The sequence below is a fragment of the Tachypleus tridentatus genome, chromosome 10 (assembly GCF_004210375.1).
Source record: "Tachypleus tridentatus isolate NWPU-2018 chromosome 10, ASM421037v1, whole genome shotgun sequence".
Taxonomy (NCBI): domain Eukaryota; kingdom Metazoa; phylum Arthropoda; class Merostomata; order Xiphosura; family Limulidae; genus Tachypleus; species Tachypleus tridentatus.
The window spans coordinates 11653153-11672367 of record NC_134834.1 but is presented as its reverse complement, the minus strand read 5'-3'; the positions used below and the strand labels follow the sequence as shown (position 1 = coordinate 11672367).

The 19215-nt window shown below is 36.8% G+C and overlaps 1 protein-coding gene across 1 annotated transcript in view; it reads right to left on the bottom strand.

The window, feature by feature from the left end:
* The window catches only part of LOC143227957 (uncharacterized), a 36731-nt gene that overhangs the window by 6736 nt on the left and 10780 nt on the right, over positions 1-19215 (bottom strand). The window contains exons 2-4 of the mRNA XM_076459307.1: positions 12628-12836; positions 6236-6366; positions 2768-2871 (exon numbers count right to left, since the gene is read on the bottom strand). Of these exons, the coding sequence (XP_076315422.1) occupies positions 2768-2871; positions 6236-6366; positions 12628-12836 (444 nt within the window). The remainder of the gene's footprint in view (positions 1-2767; positions 2872-6235; positions 6367-12627; positions 12837-19215) is intronic.

The following is a 19215-nucleotide window of genomic DNA, read 5'->3' as shown; positions in this document are numbered from 1 at the left end:
TAATACAAATCAGGTACTGAATTCTACTAGAACAACTCAGGTCCTGTATTCTACTAATACTACTTAGGCACTGTATTCTATTAATATAACTCAGGTCCTGTATTCTATTAATACTACTTAGGTACTGTATTCTATTAATACTACTTAGGTCCTGTATTCTACTACTACTACTTAGGTACTGTATTCTATTAATACTACTTAGGTACTGTATTCTACTAATACTACTTAGGTACTGTATTCTATTAATATAACTCAGGTCCTGTATTCTACTAGTACAACTCAGATTCTGTATTCTACTAATACAACTTAGGTCCTGCATTCTACTAACACAACTTAGGTCCTGTATTCTACTGATACAACTTAGGTCCTGTATTCTACTAGTACAACTTAGGTCCTGTATTCTACTAGTACAACTTAGGTCCTGTATTCTACTTATACAACTTAGGTCCTGTATTCTACTAGTACAACTCAGGTTCTGCATTCTACTAATACAACTCAGGTACTGTATTCTATTAGTACAACTTAGGTCCTGTATTCTACTAATACAACTCAGGTCCTGTATTCTACTAGTACAACTCAGGTCCTGTATTCTACTAATACAACTCAGGTCCTGTATTCTACTGATACAACTTAGGTCCTGTATTCTACTAGTACAATTCAGGTCCTGTATTCTACTAATACAACTCAGGTCCTGTATTCTACTGATACAACTTAGGTCCTGTATTCTACTAGTACAACTTAGGTACTGTATTCTACTAATACAAATCAGGTCCTGTATTCCACTAGTACAACTCAGGTCCTGTATTCTACAAATACAACTCAAGTCCTGTATTCTACTAATACAACTCAGGTCCTGTATTCTACTAGTACAACTCAGATTCTGTATTCTACTAATACAACTTAGGTACTGTATTCTATTAATATAACTCAGGTCCTGTATTCTACTAGTACAACTCAGATTCTGTATTCTACTAATACAACTTAGGTCCTGCATTCTACTAACACAACTTAGGTCCTGTATTCTACTGATACAACTTAGGTCCTGTATTCTACTAGTACAACTTAGGTCCTGTATTCTACTAGTACAACTTAGGTCCTGTATTCTACTTATACAACTTAGGTCCTGTATTCTACTAGTACAACTCAGGTTCTGCATTCTACTAATACAACTCAGGTACTGTATTCTATTAGTACAACTTAGGTCCTGTATTCTACTAATACAACTCAGGTCCTGTATTCTACTAGTACAACTCAGGTCCTGTATTCTACTAATACAACTCAGGTCCTGTATTCTACTGATACAACTTAGGTCCTGTATTCTACTAGTACAATTCAGGTCCTGTATTCTACTAATACAACTCAGGTCCTGTATTCTACTGATACAACTTAGGTCCTGTATTCTACTAGTACAACTTAGGTACTGTATTCTACTAATACAAATCAGGTCCTGTATTCCACTAGTACAACTCAGGTCCTGTATTCTACAAATACAACTCAAGTCCTGTATTCTACTAATACAACTCAGGTCCTGTATTCTACTAGTACAACTCAGATTCTGTATTCTACTAATACAACTTAGGTCCTGCATTCTACTAATATAACTGAAGTCCTGTATTCTACTAACACAACTTAGGTCCTGTATTCTACTTATACAACTTAGGTCCTGTATTCTACTAGTACAACTCAGGTTCTGTATTCTACTAATACAACTCAGGTCCTGTATTCTATTAGTACAACTTAGGTCCTGTATTCTACTAATACAACTCAGGTCCTGTATTCTACTAGTACAACTCAGGTCCTGTATTCTACTAATACAACTCAGGTCCTGTATTCTACTGATACAACTTAGGTCCTGTATTCTACTAGTACAACTTAGGTACTGTATTCTACTAATACAAATCAGGTCCTGTATTCCACTAGTACAACTCAGGTCCTGTATTCTACTGATACAACTCAAGTCCTGTATTCTACTAATACAACTCAGGTCCTGTATTCTACTAGTACAACTTAGGTCCTGTATTCTACTAATACAACTTAGGTCCTGTATTCTACTAGTACAACTTAGGTCCTGTATTTTACTAATATAACTCAGGTCCTGTATTCAACTAATGTTACATAGCTACGAATGTCTTTACTATTCAGTTCCTTGTTTGTTTACCAATGTTTTAAGAGAACTATGGAAACACATATTTTACAGGTTGTTGGTGTCCATCACTAAATATACATTTGTAGCAATCCTTCTTATCTAGGAGAAATAAAACGATATAAAAACATTCTCTTGTAACTGTTACTTTTATAACGTCTGTGAAATGTTTGATGTGTGGAAACTACTTGGACATCTTCTGTATCTTAATGTTTTTATTTCATTTCTGGTTTTATCCAATAACCTTTTTGATTTTTAAAAATTGTTTTATCATATTTTTTATTCTTATACTTTGTTTGTGTTATCATGTTAACAGAAGGTGGCGCTGTGATTGTTTCAGCGCAAAGCTACAAAAAGGTGGAATTGAACCCTGAATTTTAACGACACAATGCGGGACACAAGAAAACTGCCGTTAGTTTTTCGTATCTGAAAAAAAATAATAATTATAAAAACAATATATGAAATACTTTATTCTATTTAACAAAGTGTTGTTGGTTTAAATTATTTTTAATGAAATCGTATTGCTTTAAACATTTGTTTTATAAACACGATAGTATAGTTCTGAAGACTTAACTCCCTTAGACTAGTATTGCGATCTCTATTATCAGAGGATATAAAACGTACCTCTTATGAGTTCGATTGTCACGTGGTGACGCTGAATAAACGAGCTGATTAGTACGTAGTATGCGTCCTTGGGATGAGCTTAGCAGTCCAGTGCTGGTTGAAGCCTAGGAATAAACAAAACACAGGTGTTCATGATCTGTAGCAACGGTATAAGGTTAATAGTGTTTCCACTGATTGTGATGGTTCTGTTTATAACCTAATAGCCCCTTCTTCCTCCACGAATTATGTTTGTCATGGTTAGAAACCATTGCTTATCAGACTTCAATGCACTGAGGTCAGCGTTATCAGACTCTTTTATCATAGCTTTCATCAACCCGGAGCGGACGAGGGTTCGTTGGAACAGCTTAATGGTACAGAGGTTTAAGGAGTTCCATGTGGTGCTTTAACAGGGGCTTCGGCGAATGTGTGGTATGAATTTCAATTTGTAGTTGTATCTTATGGAGGACCTGGCATGTTGTATCTTATGGAGGACCTGGCATGTTGTATCTTATGAAGGACCTGGCATGTTGACTTGGACATGTAGCTGAAACGTTTGTTTTGATGGATCCACAATTTGAATGTAGACAGAGATGGTATTCCGTCGCATGCAGGGTTAACAACTTGTCACTTTTTTGATATTTGGATGTTTGACTTTTCATTATAAGTGTAACCTGCGACCACCACGAATACGGAGACACTTCATCAACCTATGACCAGGTAGTTGGAACTCTCAACTCGAATCTCTGTCCCACCAAACAGGTCATCCTCTTAGTCGTGGTGAAGTTATAATGTTTCGGTCAATCCAACTATTTTTCAGTGAAAGAGTAGCCCGAGATTTGGCGGTGGGTGGTGATGACTAGCTAGCTACCTTCCGTCTAGTATTCTCTGCTAAATTCGGGACGGCTAGTGCAGATGGTGCTCGTGCACTTTCATTTTAACCAAATCAAACTTCTTCGACGTGCTTTGTATTATTTTTGAAATGTCATATCGGTGGTTGAACGACAACAAACTTTGTTGTCTGATCTTCCATTTGCCTCAAGCCAGATTCCACTGGCGCAGTTTTAGAGTTTTGGTCTTCCGTTCAATTATGTGATTTGGGAGAAGGTTGTAAAGATGGATTCTGTGGGGATTTGGTAGAGCTAAACCTCTTTGAATGTCAGTTATCTTGTTCACAGCTCCAGGAAAATGACTGTTTCACCGGTTACTCAGTTCACTCTTACTACCGTGCAACTTGTGGCCAATTGTGACAAAGTATGGTAAATTTCCACTCTACAATTTAAATTTAGCTTCGAAAAAGTTCAAACCTGAACGAAACTCGATAAAACAAACAAATAATACGAGGTTCCTTACACTGGCATAACGTACATAATATCTATTCTGTTTTTACGTTATCTCTTACTCACTGCAGTAAATTGATACAAGATTCGTGGTTCTGATGCTACTGAATTATTCAGACGACACGCTGGTTGAGACACTAAAAATGAATACCTAAAGTATGAACTATTTCTTTAAGAGATTATTTATTTATGTTCCCCTATATTCACGTAACATTGCGAAAATCCGGATTGTTTTTGATTACTTAACGAATATACATGTTCATCCAGTTTTCTCACCAGAGCTCCAGATGTGTCTATCTCCATTTTCATTGTCGTAATTCATATGTCGATGTAGCTGTTATTGGTTCAAACCTGTTTGTGTGAAGCAATTCGTACAACATCTTACACCAGCTGCATAAAAGAAAAGACTTACACATTTTGTATTTGATGAATATTTGTACCTAATTTTATGGCTAAAGAGAAGCAAACTTCAGTTCACCTGTTTCTTTTGGTTGTTTTTTGGTCACAGAGAGCAAAACTTTCATTTCTTACTAAGTAGCCAAAGTGAACCGAGTTTTCAGTTCTTACTACGTGGTCAAAGTGGAATGAACTTTCATATTTTATTACGTGGCCAAGGATAGCTGAACCTACAGTTCTTACTACATGATCAAGGACAACTAAACCTTCAGTCTTTTGTGATCAAAGAGAGCTGAACCTCCAATTTGTACTACATGACCAAGGACAACTAAACTTTCAGTTTTTATGTGATCAAAGAAAGCTGAACCTTCAGTTCTTACTACATGACCAAGGACAACTAAACCTTCAGTTTTTTGTGATTAAAGAGAGCTGAACCTACAGTTCTTACTACATGACCAAGGACAACTAAACCTTCAGTTTTTTGTGATCAAAGAAAGCTGAACCTACAGTTCTTACTACATGACCAAGGACAACTAAACTTTCAGTTTTTTGTGATCAAAGAAAGCTGAACCTACAGTTCTTACTACATGACCAAGGACAACTAAACCTTCAGTTTTTTGTGATAAAAAAAGCTGAACCTACAGTTCTTACTACATGACCAAGGACAACTAAACCTTCAGTTTTTTGTGATCAAAGAAAGCTGAACCTACAGTTCTTACTACATGACCAAGGACAACTAAACCTTCAGTTTTTTGTGATAAAAAAAGCTGAACCTACAGTTCTTACTACATGACCAAGGACAACTAAACCTTCAGTTTTTATGTGATCAAAGAGAGCTGAACCTCCAGTTCTTACAACATGACCAAGGACAACTAAACCTTCAGTTTTTTGTGATCAAAGAGAGCTGAACCTCCAGTTTTTTGTGATCAAAGAAAGCTGAACCTCCAGTTCGTACTACATGACCAAGGACAACTAAACTTTCAGTTTTTTTGTGATCAAAGAAAGCTGAACCTCCAGTTCGTACTACATGACCAAGGACAACTAAACCTTCAGTTTTTTGTGATCAAAGAAAGCTGAACCTCCAGTTCTTACTACATGACCAAGGACAACTAAACCTTCAGTTTTTTGTGATTAAAGAAAGCTGAACCTCCAGTTCTTACAACATGACCAAGGACAACTAAACCTTCAGTTTTTTGTGATCAAAGAGAGCTGAACCTCCAGTTCTTACTACATGACCAAGGACAACTAAACTTTCAGTTTTTGTGATCAAAGAAAGCTGAACCTCCAGTTCTTACTACATGACCAAGGACAACTAAACCTTCAGTTTTTTGTGATTAAAGAAAGCTGAACCTACAGTTCTTACTACATGACCAAGGACATTTAAACCTTCAGTTTTCTGTGATCAAAGAAAGCTGAACCTCCAGTTCTTACTACATGACCAAGGACAACTAAACCTTCAATTTTTATGTGATCAAAGAGATCTGAACCTGCAGTTCGTACTACATGACCAAGGACAACTAAACCTTCAGTCTTTTGTGATCAAAGAGATCTGAACCTCTGTTTCTTAATTTGTGACGAGGGAAGGGTGAACTTTCAGTTCTTACTACGTGGTCTTCGATTTTTAGATGATCACCACATGTAAGTGATTCGTTTCGTAATCCAGGAAGAAATATTAAATATTTTATAATACAGAAAATACGTCAGAACGTATCTTAGTAACTATCGTTAACCTAAGTTTCACGTGAAGTCTTCTTACATTGTTTCTTGGGTTTCGAGTATTTGTTTCTCGGAAGCAGGGAACCAAGGTTCCAGCCCTGGTTTTCCGGAGAACTGAGCTGGCTGTTTCAGTTTGGCTCGATCCTACCAATCCTGCTCGTTTTTTGTTTCCTAATAAAACAAAAACACATAAAGTAGACGTTAAACAGTTGGAAGAATTCTATAATAAGTATTCAGAGGCAAGTTGCCAACCATGTATGCATAAAACATAGTTATTAAAATCAATCTTGAGTACCATAAAAAAGTTTCAGGAACAAATGACCAAATGTTTCCGATTAGGCACGCCCCTGTATGCCCCTGTATGATTTCACTTCTTATTTCCTTTCCTCCTATAGTAGTTACCCTTAACAGTTTCTGCCTACACCCAAATTCCCTTAATAAATTTATATCTTACTACGTCTCTGCAAACTTCGCCATTAAATGAAGAGAGAAAATGGAAGTGAAAATAACAAACATTATAATTGTGTGTGAAGCTTTAGAACAAACAGAGTGTTACCTTGGTAACTTACACTGTACGACACACCTTACCTTGGTAACATACACTGTTCGACACACGCTACCTTGGTAACTTACACTGTACGACACACCTTACCTTGGTAAGTTACACTGTACGACACACGTTACCTTGGTAACTTACAATGTACGACACACGTTATCTTGGTAACTTACACTTACGACACACGTTACTTTAGTGACTTACACTGTGCGACAAACGTTATCTTGACTAACTTACACTGTACGACACACGTTACCTTGAAGATTTGTTACTTATGTTAAGTTGTGTGAAAGATCTTGCAGTTATGCAGTTAAAAGTATGTTGTACGACACACTAGAGTTAAAAGTATGTTGTAAGACACACCAAAGTTAAAAGTATGTTGTAAGACACCAGAGTTAAAAGTATGTTGTACGACACACCAAAGTTAAAAGTATGTTGTAAGACACATCAGAGTTAAAAGTATGTTGTAAGACACACCAAAGTTAAAAGTATGTTGTAAGATACCAGAGTTAAAAGTATGTTGTAAGACACACCGGAGTTAAAAGTATGTTGTAAGACACATCAGAGTTAAAAGTATGTTGTAAGACACACCAAAGTTAAAAGTTTGTTGTAAGTCACACCAAAGTTAAAAGTATGTTGTAAGACACACCAGAGTTAAAAGTATGTTGTAAGACACCAGAGTTATAAGTATGTTGTAAGACACACCAGAGTTAAAAGTATGTTGTAAGACACCAGAGTTAAAAGTATGTTGTACGACATATCAGAGTTAAAAGTATGTTGTAAGACACACCAGAGTTAAAAGTATGTTGTAAGACACACCAGAGTTAAAAGTATGTTGTAAGACACCAGAGTTAAAAGTATGTTGTAAGACACACCAAAGTTAAAAGTATGTTGTAAGACACACCAGAGTTAAAAGTATGTTGCACGACACACCAGAGTCACACCTTATTTTCGTGACACAGATTATCTTGTATCTCAAGTCGTGTGACAAAAACGAACCTGTTTGTTTTATGTGTCACACAGATGATCCTGCATCTTGACCAGTGTAAGAGAGATGTCTTTGTACTTTAACCTGCGTGACACAAACGATATTGTATTTTACCTCATGTGACACAAACGATCCTATAACACATGTACTGTGAGGCAAGTTATTCTTCTAATACGTACATTGATAGACAAGATATTTTTATAATATATATAATGAGATACAAAATGCTCTATAACGCGTGCAGGCATTTAAAGTACAGTAGTACTTAATAGTAAGGGTCGACAAGGATACCAAATAGTTCAAGTGCCGAAACCCCCCCCCCCCCATTAAAGTCTTAAGGGAAAACTTGACAATTCAAAGTATTGGTTATGATATATTATGCGCATATATAATGATAATACATTAACAAGGTACCTAACATTAACAAGGTACCTAACATTAACAAGATACCTAACATTAACAAGGTACCTAACATTAACAAGGTACCTAACATAAACAAGATACCTAACATTTCCGGTATGATAATTCAAACAACAGTTTTTTTCGTCTACAGGACCACATACTTTATTAACACATCAGTACCACATACTTTATTAACACATTACTACTACATACTTTATTAACACATCAGTACCACATACTTTATTAACACATGAGTACCACATACTTTATTAACACATTACTACTACATACTTTATTAACACATCAGTACCACATACTTTATTAACACATCACTACTACATACTTTATTAACACATCAGTACCACATACTTTATTTACACGTCAGTGGTACCACATACTTTATGAACACGTCAGTACCACATACTTTATTAACACGGCAGTACCAGATACTTTATTAACACATCACTCCCACATACTTTATTAACACATCAGTACCGCATACTTTATTAACACATCACTACTACATACTTTATTAACACGGCAGTAGTACCACATACTTTATCAACACATCACTCCTACATACTTTATTAACACATCGCTCCCACATAGTTTATTAACACATCAGTACCACATACTTTATTAACACATCAGTACCACATACTTTATTAACACATCACTACTACATAGCTTTGGCTTACGGCAGTAGTACCACATACTTTATCAACACATCACTCCTACATACTTTATTAACACATCACTTCCACATAGCTTTATTAACACATCAGTACCACACACTTTATTAACACATCAGTACCACATACTTTATTAACACATCACTACTACACACTTTATTAACACGGCAGTAGTACCACATACTTTATTAACACATCACTTCCACATACTTTATTAACACATCAGTACCACATACTTTATGAACACGTCAGTACAACATACTTTATTAACACATCACTCCCACATAGCTTTATTAACACATCAGTTGCCACATACTTTTTAACGCATCGGTGCCACGTGGCTTTATTAACACATCCGCTACTACATACTTTATTAACACGTCACTATCACATACTTTATTAACACGTCAGTACCGCATACTTTATGAACACGTCACTACTACATACTTTATTAACACGTCACTACCACATACTTTATTAACACGTCACTACTACATACTTTATTAACACGTCACTACCACATACTTTATTAACACGTCAATGGTTGCCACATACTTTATGAACACGTCAGTACAACATACTTTATTAACACATCAGTACCACATACTTTATTAACACATCACTACTACATACTTTAATAACACATCACTACTACATACTTTATTAACACATCAGTACCACATACTTTATTAACACATCAGTACCACATACTTTATCAACACATCACTCCTACATACTTTATTAACACGTCACTACTACATACTTTATTAACACGTCACTACCACATACTTTATTAACACGTCAATGGTACCACATACTTTGTGAACACGTCAGTACAACATACTTTATTAACACGGCAGTAGTACCACATACTTTATTAATACATCAGTACCACGTACTTTATTAACACATCAGTACCACATACTTTATTAACACATCAGTACCACATACTTTATTAACACATCAGTGCCACATACTTTATTAACGCATCACTACTACATACTTTATTAACACGTCACTACTACATACTTTATTAACACGTCAATGGTACCACATACTTTATGAACACGTCAGTACCACATACTTTATTAACACATCAGTACCACATACTTTATTAACACATCAGTACCACATACTTTATTAACACATCACTACTACATACTTTATTAACACATCACTCCTACATACTTTATTAACACATCACTCCCACATACTTTATTAACACGTCACTACTACATACTTTATTAACACGTCACTAACACATACTTTATTAACACCTCAGTACCACATACTTTATTAACACATCATTACCACATACTTTCTTAACACGGCAGTAGTACCACATACTTTATTAATACATCAGTACCACATACTTTATTAACACGTCAGTACCACATACTTTATTAACACGCCACTACTACATACTTTATTAACACGTCACTACCACATACTTTATTAACACGTCAGTACCACATACTTTATTAACACGTCACTACTACATACTTTATTAACACGTCACTACTACATACTTTATTAACACGTCACTAACACATACTTTATTAACACATCAGTACCACATACTTTATTAACACATCATTACCACACACTTTATTAACACGGCACTAGTACCACATACTTTATTAATACATCAATACCACATACTTTATTAATACATCAGTACCACATACTTTATTAACACATCAGTACCACATACTTTATTAACACGTCAGTACCACATACTTTATTAACACGTCACTACTACATACTTTATTAACACGTCACTACCACATACTTTATTAACACGTCAGTACCACATACTTTATTAACACGTCAGTACCACATACTTTATGAACACGTCAGTAGAACATACTTTAATAACACGGTAGTACCACATACTTTATGAACACGTCACTACTACATACTTTATTAACATGGCAGTGGAACTAGTACCTAGATGGCTAGGATTGTCGCTTCGAGATTACTTTAGCGTACTTGATTGGTCTGTGGGTTTCAGCTTTTGACATTCCATTTAAATTCCATTGATTCCTACATATGAAATTTAAATGGTAAATATGTCATGGACGTACTTAAGTATCTATTCAACGAAATAGATGGTGTTATATTAATAGATACATGACAGCTTCTAAAGGGAAGGTGCACTACATGGCCAAAAGTATGTGGACACCCCTTATAATTTGTGGGTTCGGCTATTTCAGCCACACCCATTGCTAATAGATGCATAAAATCAAGCATACAGCCATGCAGTCTCCATAGACAAACATTGGCAGTAGAATGGGTCGTACTGAAGAGCTCAGTGACTTTCAATGTGGCACTGTCATGGGATACCACCTTTCTAACAAGTTAGTTCATCAAATTTCTGCCCTGCTAGGGCTGCCCCGGTCAACTGTAAGTGCCGTTATTGTAAGGTGGAAACGTCTAGGAGCAGCAACAGCTCAGCCACGAAGCGGTAGGCCACACAAGCTTATAGAACGGGTCCACCAAGTACAGAAGCGTGTAAAAATCGTCTGTCCACAGTTCAATACTTACTGCCGAGTTTCAAACTGCCTCTGGAAGCAGCGTCAGCACAATAATTGTTCATCGAAAGCTTCATGAAATGGTTTCCATGGCCGAGCAGCCGCACACAAGTCTAAGATCACCATGCACCATGTCAAGCGTCAGTTGGAATGATGTAAAGCATACTGCCATTGGACTCTGGAGTAGTGGAAACGCGTTTTCTGGAGTGATAAATCACATTTCACTATCTGTTAGTCTGACAGATGAACCTGGATTTGGTAGATGCCAGGAGAACGCTATCTACCTGAATGCATAGTGCCAACTGTAAAGTTTTGTGGAGGAGGCATAATGGTATGGGGCTGTTTTTCATGGTTTGGGCTAGCCTCTTTAGTTCCAGTGAAGGGAAATCTTAATGTTACAGCATAAAATGACATTCCTGAGAATTTTATGCTTCCAACTTTGTGTAACAGTTTGGAGAAGATCCTTTTTTGTTTCAGCATGACAATGCCCCCGTGCACAAAGCGAGATCCATAAAAACATAGTTTGCAGAGGTTGGTGTGGAAGAACTTAATTGGCCTACACAGTGCCCTGACCTCAACCCCATCGAACCCCTTTGGGATGAACTGGAACATCGACTGCGAGCCAGGCTTTCTTTCCTGACATCAGTGCCCAACCTCACTGATGCTCTTGTGGCTAAATAAAAGCGAATCCCCGCAGCCATGTTCCAAAATATAGTGAAAAGCCTTCCCAGAAGAGTGGAGGCAGCAAAGGGGGGACCAACTCCATATTGATACCCATAGTTTTGGAATGAGATGTTAAACAAACACATATGGGTGTGATGGTCGGGTGTACACATACTTTTGGCTATCTAGTATATATACTTTACACAGATGTAACATAAAAAGAAAGAAACAAGAACATTAATAAATATTTATTTAAAATGACACATAAATCAGAAATTTATAATATATAATTATTTCTTTGGCAACTTTATACACTTATCTACAGACCAAAGTAAAAAATACATTTTATAAATGTATCAAATATATAATTGTGGCTTCAATTTTTGCTTCATTACTTTCTGTAGCAGGGTCCCGACTTCGTTTTAAAATTCATATATTTTAATACTCTCGTCTTTATAACACATACTATTAAACAAAACATTTATATAACACAAACACTTAGACAATATTTTAGTAGCATACTGCTGTGCGAGTTAACACTCGTATAGCAGACACTACAAATATTTTCTAATAACCAAAATCCAAACTTATTCTTACCATAAGTATGCTTTTTTGTTGCTGCCTTAGTAACGTAAGTTGAACAGAGTTGCCTTGGTGATGGAAGCCTATGCAAGTTCGGTAAAGGTAGGCTTGTTGACTTGAAGGAAACTGAACGTTCTTTTTTTTCTGATTGATCTTTGACATCCGTTGCTTTAGAAACCAATGTTTGACTATCACAACAATTCTCTCTGCACGTTATAACGTTTCTGTTTGAAATATATATATATAAAAGTCATTAATAATTACGTTATCATATATCTGATGCTGCCTACCTGACATTTTGAGCCTTCGTAAGGTTACAAGACTGGAACGTTCCCACATTTGGTATATTAATAAACAAGAATGTGGGTTTGGTTTGTTTTGGATTTCGCGCAAAGCTACCCGAGGGCTATCCGCGCTAGCCATCCCTAATTTAGTAGTGTAAGACTAGAGGGAAGGCAGCTAGTCGTCAACAACCATCGCGAGCTCTTTTACCAACGAATAATGGGATTGACCGTAACATTACAACGCCCCCACGGCTGAAAGAGCGAGGATGTTTGGTGTGACGGGGATTCGAACCCGCGACCCTCAGATTACGAGTCGAGTCCTGAACCACCTGGCCATGCCGGGCCAGAATGTGGGCATAGAAAGGTGTTAAATCTCTTCAGAGAAGTAAGTGTCTGCAGCAACCTTGAAATTGGTCGAGTTTCTTACCCAAATGTTTCCATCATAATACTTCTTTTGTCAATTGGACCAATAAACTGTGGAGCTGTGGTTCCGCTGTACCAAATAAACCCGCTCCACACCTCGTAGTAGCGGATGAGTGAAGGTCATTTTCCAATATTCGGTTTGACAAGAGTTTCACAAAGTTGGTGTTGTCTTTACTTTAATCTATCACAGCTAAATTAACGATGGATATCAGGAGTGGCTTTTGAGTAGCTTTGAGCGAAATCACAGAAACCATCAAAACTTTACTTTTAATACGGAAAAGTAGATTTTTGTTTACCAGTTTACGTTTTTGTCCTTTTTCTTTAACATGGCTGAAATAACCCTGACCTTCTTGTGTATACAACATCAGATGACCAATGAATATGTCAAAGGGGTTCAAGCATGTTCAAGTAATAAACGTATCAGAACAGGGACGTCGGGGAATCCCATATTCGAGAATTGGTTGAAAAGCTTCACCTTTTCAACTGCGAGTGCTTTACGGAAACATTTAATGTCTCTATTTGGCTGACTGCCTTCTCTTTGGTCAATTCAAGGTCAGAGATTTACGATTTGGTCAGTTAGACCATTGTATGCATAATTTACCGGCCAGATGAAAAGACAATACGAACATTGTAGTTTTAGTATGTTATTATTTCCTAAAAAGTCATTAAATAATAATGATGTTAAGTCTAAAAATAACAATGCTGATGGGTGGGTGGGTGGAAGGGGAAACAGGCCTATGGAAAGTTTTCATATAATACTAAAATAACAATGCTGATGGGTGGATGGGTGGGTGGAAGAGGAAACAGGCCTATGGAAAGTTTCTCATATAATATTAAAATAACAATGCTGATGGGTGGGTGGGTGGAACCCATAGGAAACAGGCCTATGGAAAGTTTCCATATAATATTAAAATAACAATGCTAATGGGTGGGTGGGTGGAAGGAAAAACAGGCCTATGGAAAGTTTTCATATAATACTAAAATAACAATGCTGATGGGTGGGTGGGTAAAAGGGAAAAAGCCTATGGAAAGTTTTCATATAATATTAAAATAACAATGCTGATGGGTAATTGGAAGAGGAAACAGGCCTATGGAAAGTTTCTCATATAATATTAAAATAACAATGCTGATGGGTGGGTGGGTGGAAGAGGAAACAGGCCTATGGAAAGTTTCCATATAATATTAAAATAACAATGCTAATGGGTGGGTGGGTGGAAGGAAAAACAGGCCTATGTAAAGTTTTCATATAATACTAAAATAACAATGCTGATGGGTGGGTGGGTGAAAGGGAAAAAGGCTATGGAAAGTTTTCATATAATATTAAAATAACAATGCTAATGGGTGGGTAGGTGGAAGGGGAAACAGGCCTACTGACAATTTTTTAAAATGACATTGGAATAACAATGTTGATGGGTGGTAGTTAGAAAAAATAGGCCTACTGAAGGTTTTTCATATAATATTAAAATAATAATGCTGATAGGTGGGTGGGTGAAAGGGAAAAAGCCTATGGAAAGTTTTTCATATAATATTAAAATAACAATGCTGATAGGTGGGTGGGTGGAAGGGAAACAGGCCTATGGAAAGTTTTCATATAATATTAAAATAACAATGCTGATAGGTGGGTGGGTAAAAGGAAACAGGCCTATGGAAAGTTTTCATATAATATTAAAATAACAATGCTGATAGGTGGGTGAGTGGAAGGAAACAGGCCTACGGAAAGTTTTTCATTTAACAGTAGTGATACATCTTTTTAATGGTTTCAGAACATTGAGGAAAGTTATTTGAGGGATTATTTGCTTATAATATTTCCTCATATAGAGCTGATGGATTATGGGAAGGCAACTAGTAAATGGCATCCACTTACCATTCTTGGGTTATTCCCTTAGTTGAAAAGTGGGATTTGACTGTCACGTTTATAACACACCCACAGAGTGTAATTATGCTTCAATGGCATAAACAGCAAGGCCACGCCCAGCCCTTCAAGATAAAAACAAATGTTAAGGTATGTACATTGTAGTAAGGCAATACTTATGAAATTCGGTCGATGTATTCTTCTGTTTTATTTTTTTTATTTCATAAGAGACATATATTAACAATTCACCCCATGCATGCTACTCTTTAGACATGCGTGTATTTCGTGGACAGGTGAAATGTACAGCAGACCTTTACCATTTGGTGTGATTAACCACACGGCTACCTTTAAAAGAAAACTTATCAGTTCTTGAGAGTCGTTTATCACAGGATTTTAAATTTGAATTTTCTGTGAGCTGCAGCTTAATGTTCTAGAGAGCGATTATGCGTTTTGAATTACAACTTATTTCCATATTTTTAGGAAATGTCTTTGTAGGTTACAATCCTGGATTCAGGAGAAAAACAAAAGAAATAAATAAAAAGGAACTGATACTAACCTTCCTTGGTACGCAAGTCAAGTATTTCCACTGAACAACATGTGGGAAACATTAAATTCCCCTATAAAATTGGTTTGTTTTGAATTTCGCGCAGGGCTACTCGAGGGCTATCTGAGCTAGCCGTCTCTAATTTATCAGTGTAAGACTAGAGGGAAGGCACCTAGTCATCACCTCCCACCGCCAACTCTTGGGCTACTCTTTTACCAACGAATAGTGGGATTGACGGTCACATTATAACGCCCCCACAGCTGAAAGGGCGAGCATGTTTGATGCGACCTGGATGCGAACTCGCGACCTTCGAATTACGAGTCTAGCACACTAACCACCTGGCCATGCCGGGGCCCATTGATCAACTGAGAAATGGTTAAATGCTACAAACTCAAATAAGAAATGAGTGAACGTCACGTTCTCCTAATAAGAATAATTAAATACCACATCCCCTAAAATCAGAAGTGGGTAAAGGCCTCACTTCCCAATTAGGTAACATATAAATGCTGCACTTTCCAACACAGTGATATAAAAGTCACCGCACCCTCCAAATAAGAAGCCACCAAAAACCTAGTTATCAAATAAGAAAGTGGAAAACGTCATAGTCACCCCCAGCAAAATAAACAGATAAATGTCCCTTAAAAAGGAATGAGTAGATATCACATTCTCAAAAAGAAATGTGTAAAACACTCACTTCCAGAATAAAGAGTGTGTAATGTGTAAAAACCTCACTCCCAGAATGAAGAGGGTGTAATGTGTAAAACACTCACTCCCAGAATGAAGAGTGTGTAATGTGTAAAACACTCACTCCCAGAATGAACAGTGTGTAATGTGTAAAACACTCACTTCCAGAATGAAGAGTGTGTAATGTGTAAAAACCTCACTCCCAGAATGAAGAGTGTGCAATGTGTAAAAACATCACTCCCAGAATGAACAGTGTGTAATGTATAAAACACTCACTCCCAGAATGAAGAGTGTGTAATGTGTAAAAACCTCACTCCCAGAATAAAAAGTGTGTAATATGTAAAACACTCACTCCCAGAATGAAGAGTGTGTAATATGTAAAACACTCACTCCCAGAATGAAGAGTGTGTAATGTGCAAAACACTCACTACCAGAATAAAGTGTGTGTAATGTGTAAAACACTCACTCACAGAATGAAGAGTGTGTAATGTGTAAAAACCTCACTCCCAGAATGAAGAGTGTGTAATGTGTAAAAACCTCACTCCCAGAATGAAGAGTGTGTAATGTGTAAAACACTCACTCCCAGAATGAAGAGTGGGTAATGTGTAAAAACCTCACTCCCAGAAAAAAGAGTGTGTAATATGTAAAACACTCACTCCCAGAATGAAGAGTGTGTAATAAGTAAAACACTCACTCCCAGAATGAACAGTGTGTGTGTAAAACACTCACTCCCAGAATGAAGAGTGTGTAATGTGTAAAACACTCACTCCCAGAATGAAGAGTGTGTAATGTGTAAAACACTCACTCCCAGAATGAAGTGCGTGTAATGTGTAAAACACTCACTCCCAGAATAAAGAGTGTATAATGTGCAAAACACTAACTCCCAGAATGAAAAGTGTGTAATATGTAAAACACTCACTACCAGAATGAAGAGTGTGTAATGTGTAAAACACTCACTCCCAGAATGAAGAGTGTGTAATGTGTAAAACACTCACTCCCAGAATGAAGACTGTGTAATGAGTAAAACACTCACTTCCAGAATGAAAGGTGTGTAATGTGTAAAACACTCACTCCCAGAATGAAGACTGTGTAATGTGTAAAACACTCACTCCCAGAATGAAGAGTGTGTAATGTGTAAAACACTCACTCCCAGAATGAAGAGTGTGTAATGTGTAAAAATACTCACTCCCAGAATGAAGAGAGTGTAATGTTAAAAACTTCACTCTCAGAATAAAGAGTGTGTAATATTAAAACACTCACTCCCAGAATGAAGAGTGTGTAATGTGTAAAACACTCACCCCAGAATGAAAAGTGTGTAATGTGTAAAACACTCACTCCCAGAATGAAGAGTGTGTAATGTGTAAAACCTCACTCCCAGAATGAAAAGTGTGTAATGTGTAAAACACTCACTCCCAGAATGAAGAGTGTGTAATGTGTAAAACACTCACTCCCAGAATTAAGAGTGTGTAATGTGTGAAACACTCACTCCCAGAATAAAGAGTGTGTAATGTGTAAAACACTCACTCCCAGAATGAACAGTGTGTAATGTGTAAAACACTCACTTCCAGAATGAAGACTGTGTAATGTGTAAAAACCTCACTCCCAGAATGAAGAGTGTGCAATGTGTAAAAACATCACTCCCAGAATGAAGAGTGTGTAATGTATAAAACACTCACTCCCAGAATGAAGAGTGTGTAATGTGTAAAAACCTCACCCCAGAATAAAAAAAGTGTGTAATATGTAAAACACTCACCCTAGAATGAAGTGTGTGTAATGTGTAAAACACTCACTCCCAGAATGAAGAGTGTGTAATATGTAAAACACTCACTCCCAGAATGAAGAGTGTGTAATGTGTAAAACACTCACTACCAGAATAAAGTGTGTGTAATGTGTAAAACACTCACTCACAGAATGAAGAGTGTGTAATGTGTAAAAACCTCACTCCCAGAATGAAGAGTGTGTAATGTGTGAAACACTCACTCCCAGAATGAAGAGTGGGTAATGTGTAAAACACTCACTACCAGAATGAAGGGTGTGTAATGTGTAAAACACTCACTCCCAGAATGAAGAGTGTGTAATGTGTAAAACACTCACTCCCAGAATGAAGACTGTGTAATGTGTAAAACACTCACTTCCAGAATGAAGAGTGTGTGATGTGTAAAACACTCACTCCCAGAATGAAAAGTGTGTAATATGTAAAACAATCACTCCCAGAATGAAGAGTGTGTAATGTGCAAAACACTCACTACCAGAATAAAGTGTGTGTAATGTGTAAAACACTCACTCACAGAATGAAGAGTGTGTAATGTGTAAAAACCTCACTCCCAGAATGAAGAGTGTGTAATGTGTAAAACCCTCACTCCCAGAATGAAGAGTGTGTAATGTGTAAAACACTCACTCCCAGAATGAAGAGTGGGTAATGTGTAAAACCTCACTCCCAGAATAAAGAGTGTGTAATATGTAAAACACTCACTCCCAGAATGAAGAGTGTGTAATAAGTAAAACACTCACTCCCAGAATGAACAGTGTGTAATGTGTAAAACACTCACTCCCAGAATGAAGAGTGTGTAATGTGTAAAACACTAACTCCCAGAATGAAGAGTGTGTAATGTGTAAAATACTCACTCCCAGAATGAAGTGCGTGTAATGTGTAAAACACTCACTCCCAGAATAAAGAGTGTATAATGTGCAAAACACTAACTCCCAGAATGAAAAGTGTGTAATATGTAAAACACTCACTACCAGAATGAAGAGTGTGTAATGTGTAAAACACTCACTCCCAGAATGAAGAGTGTGTAATGTGTAAAACACTCACC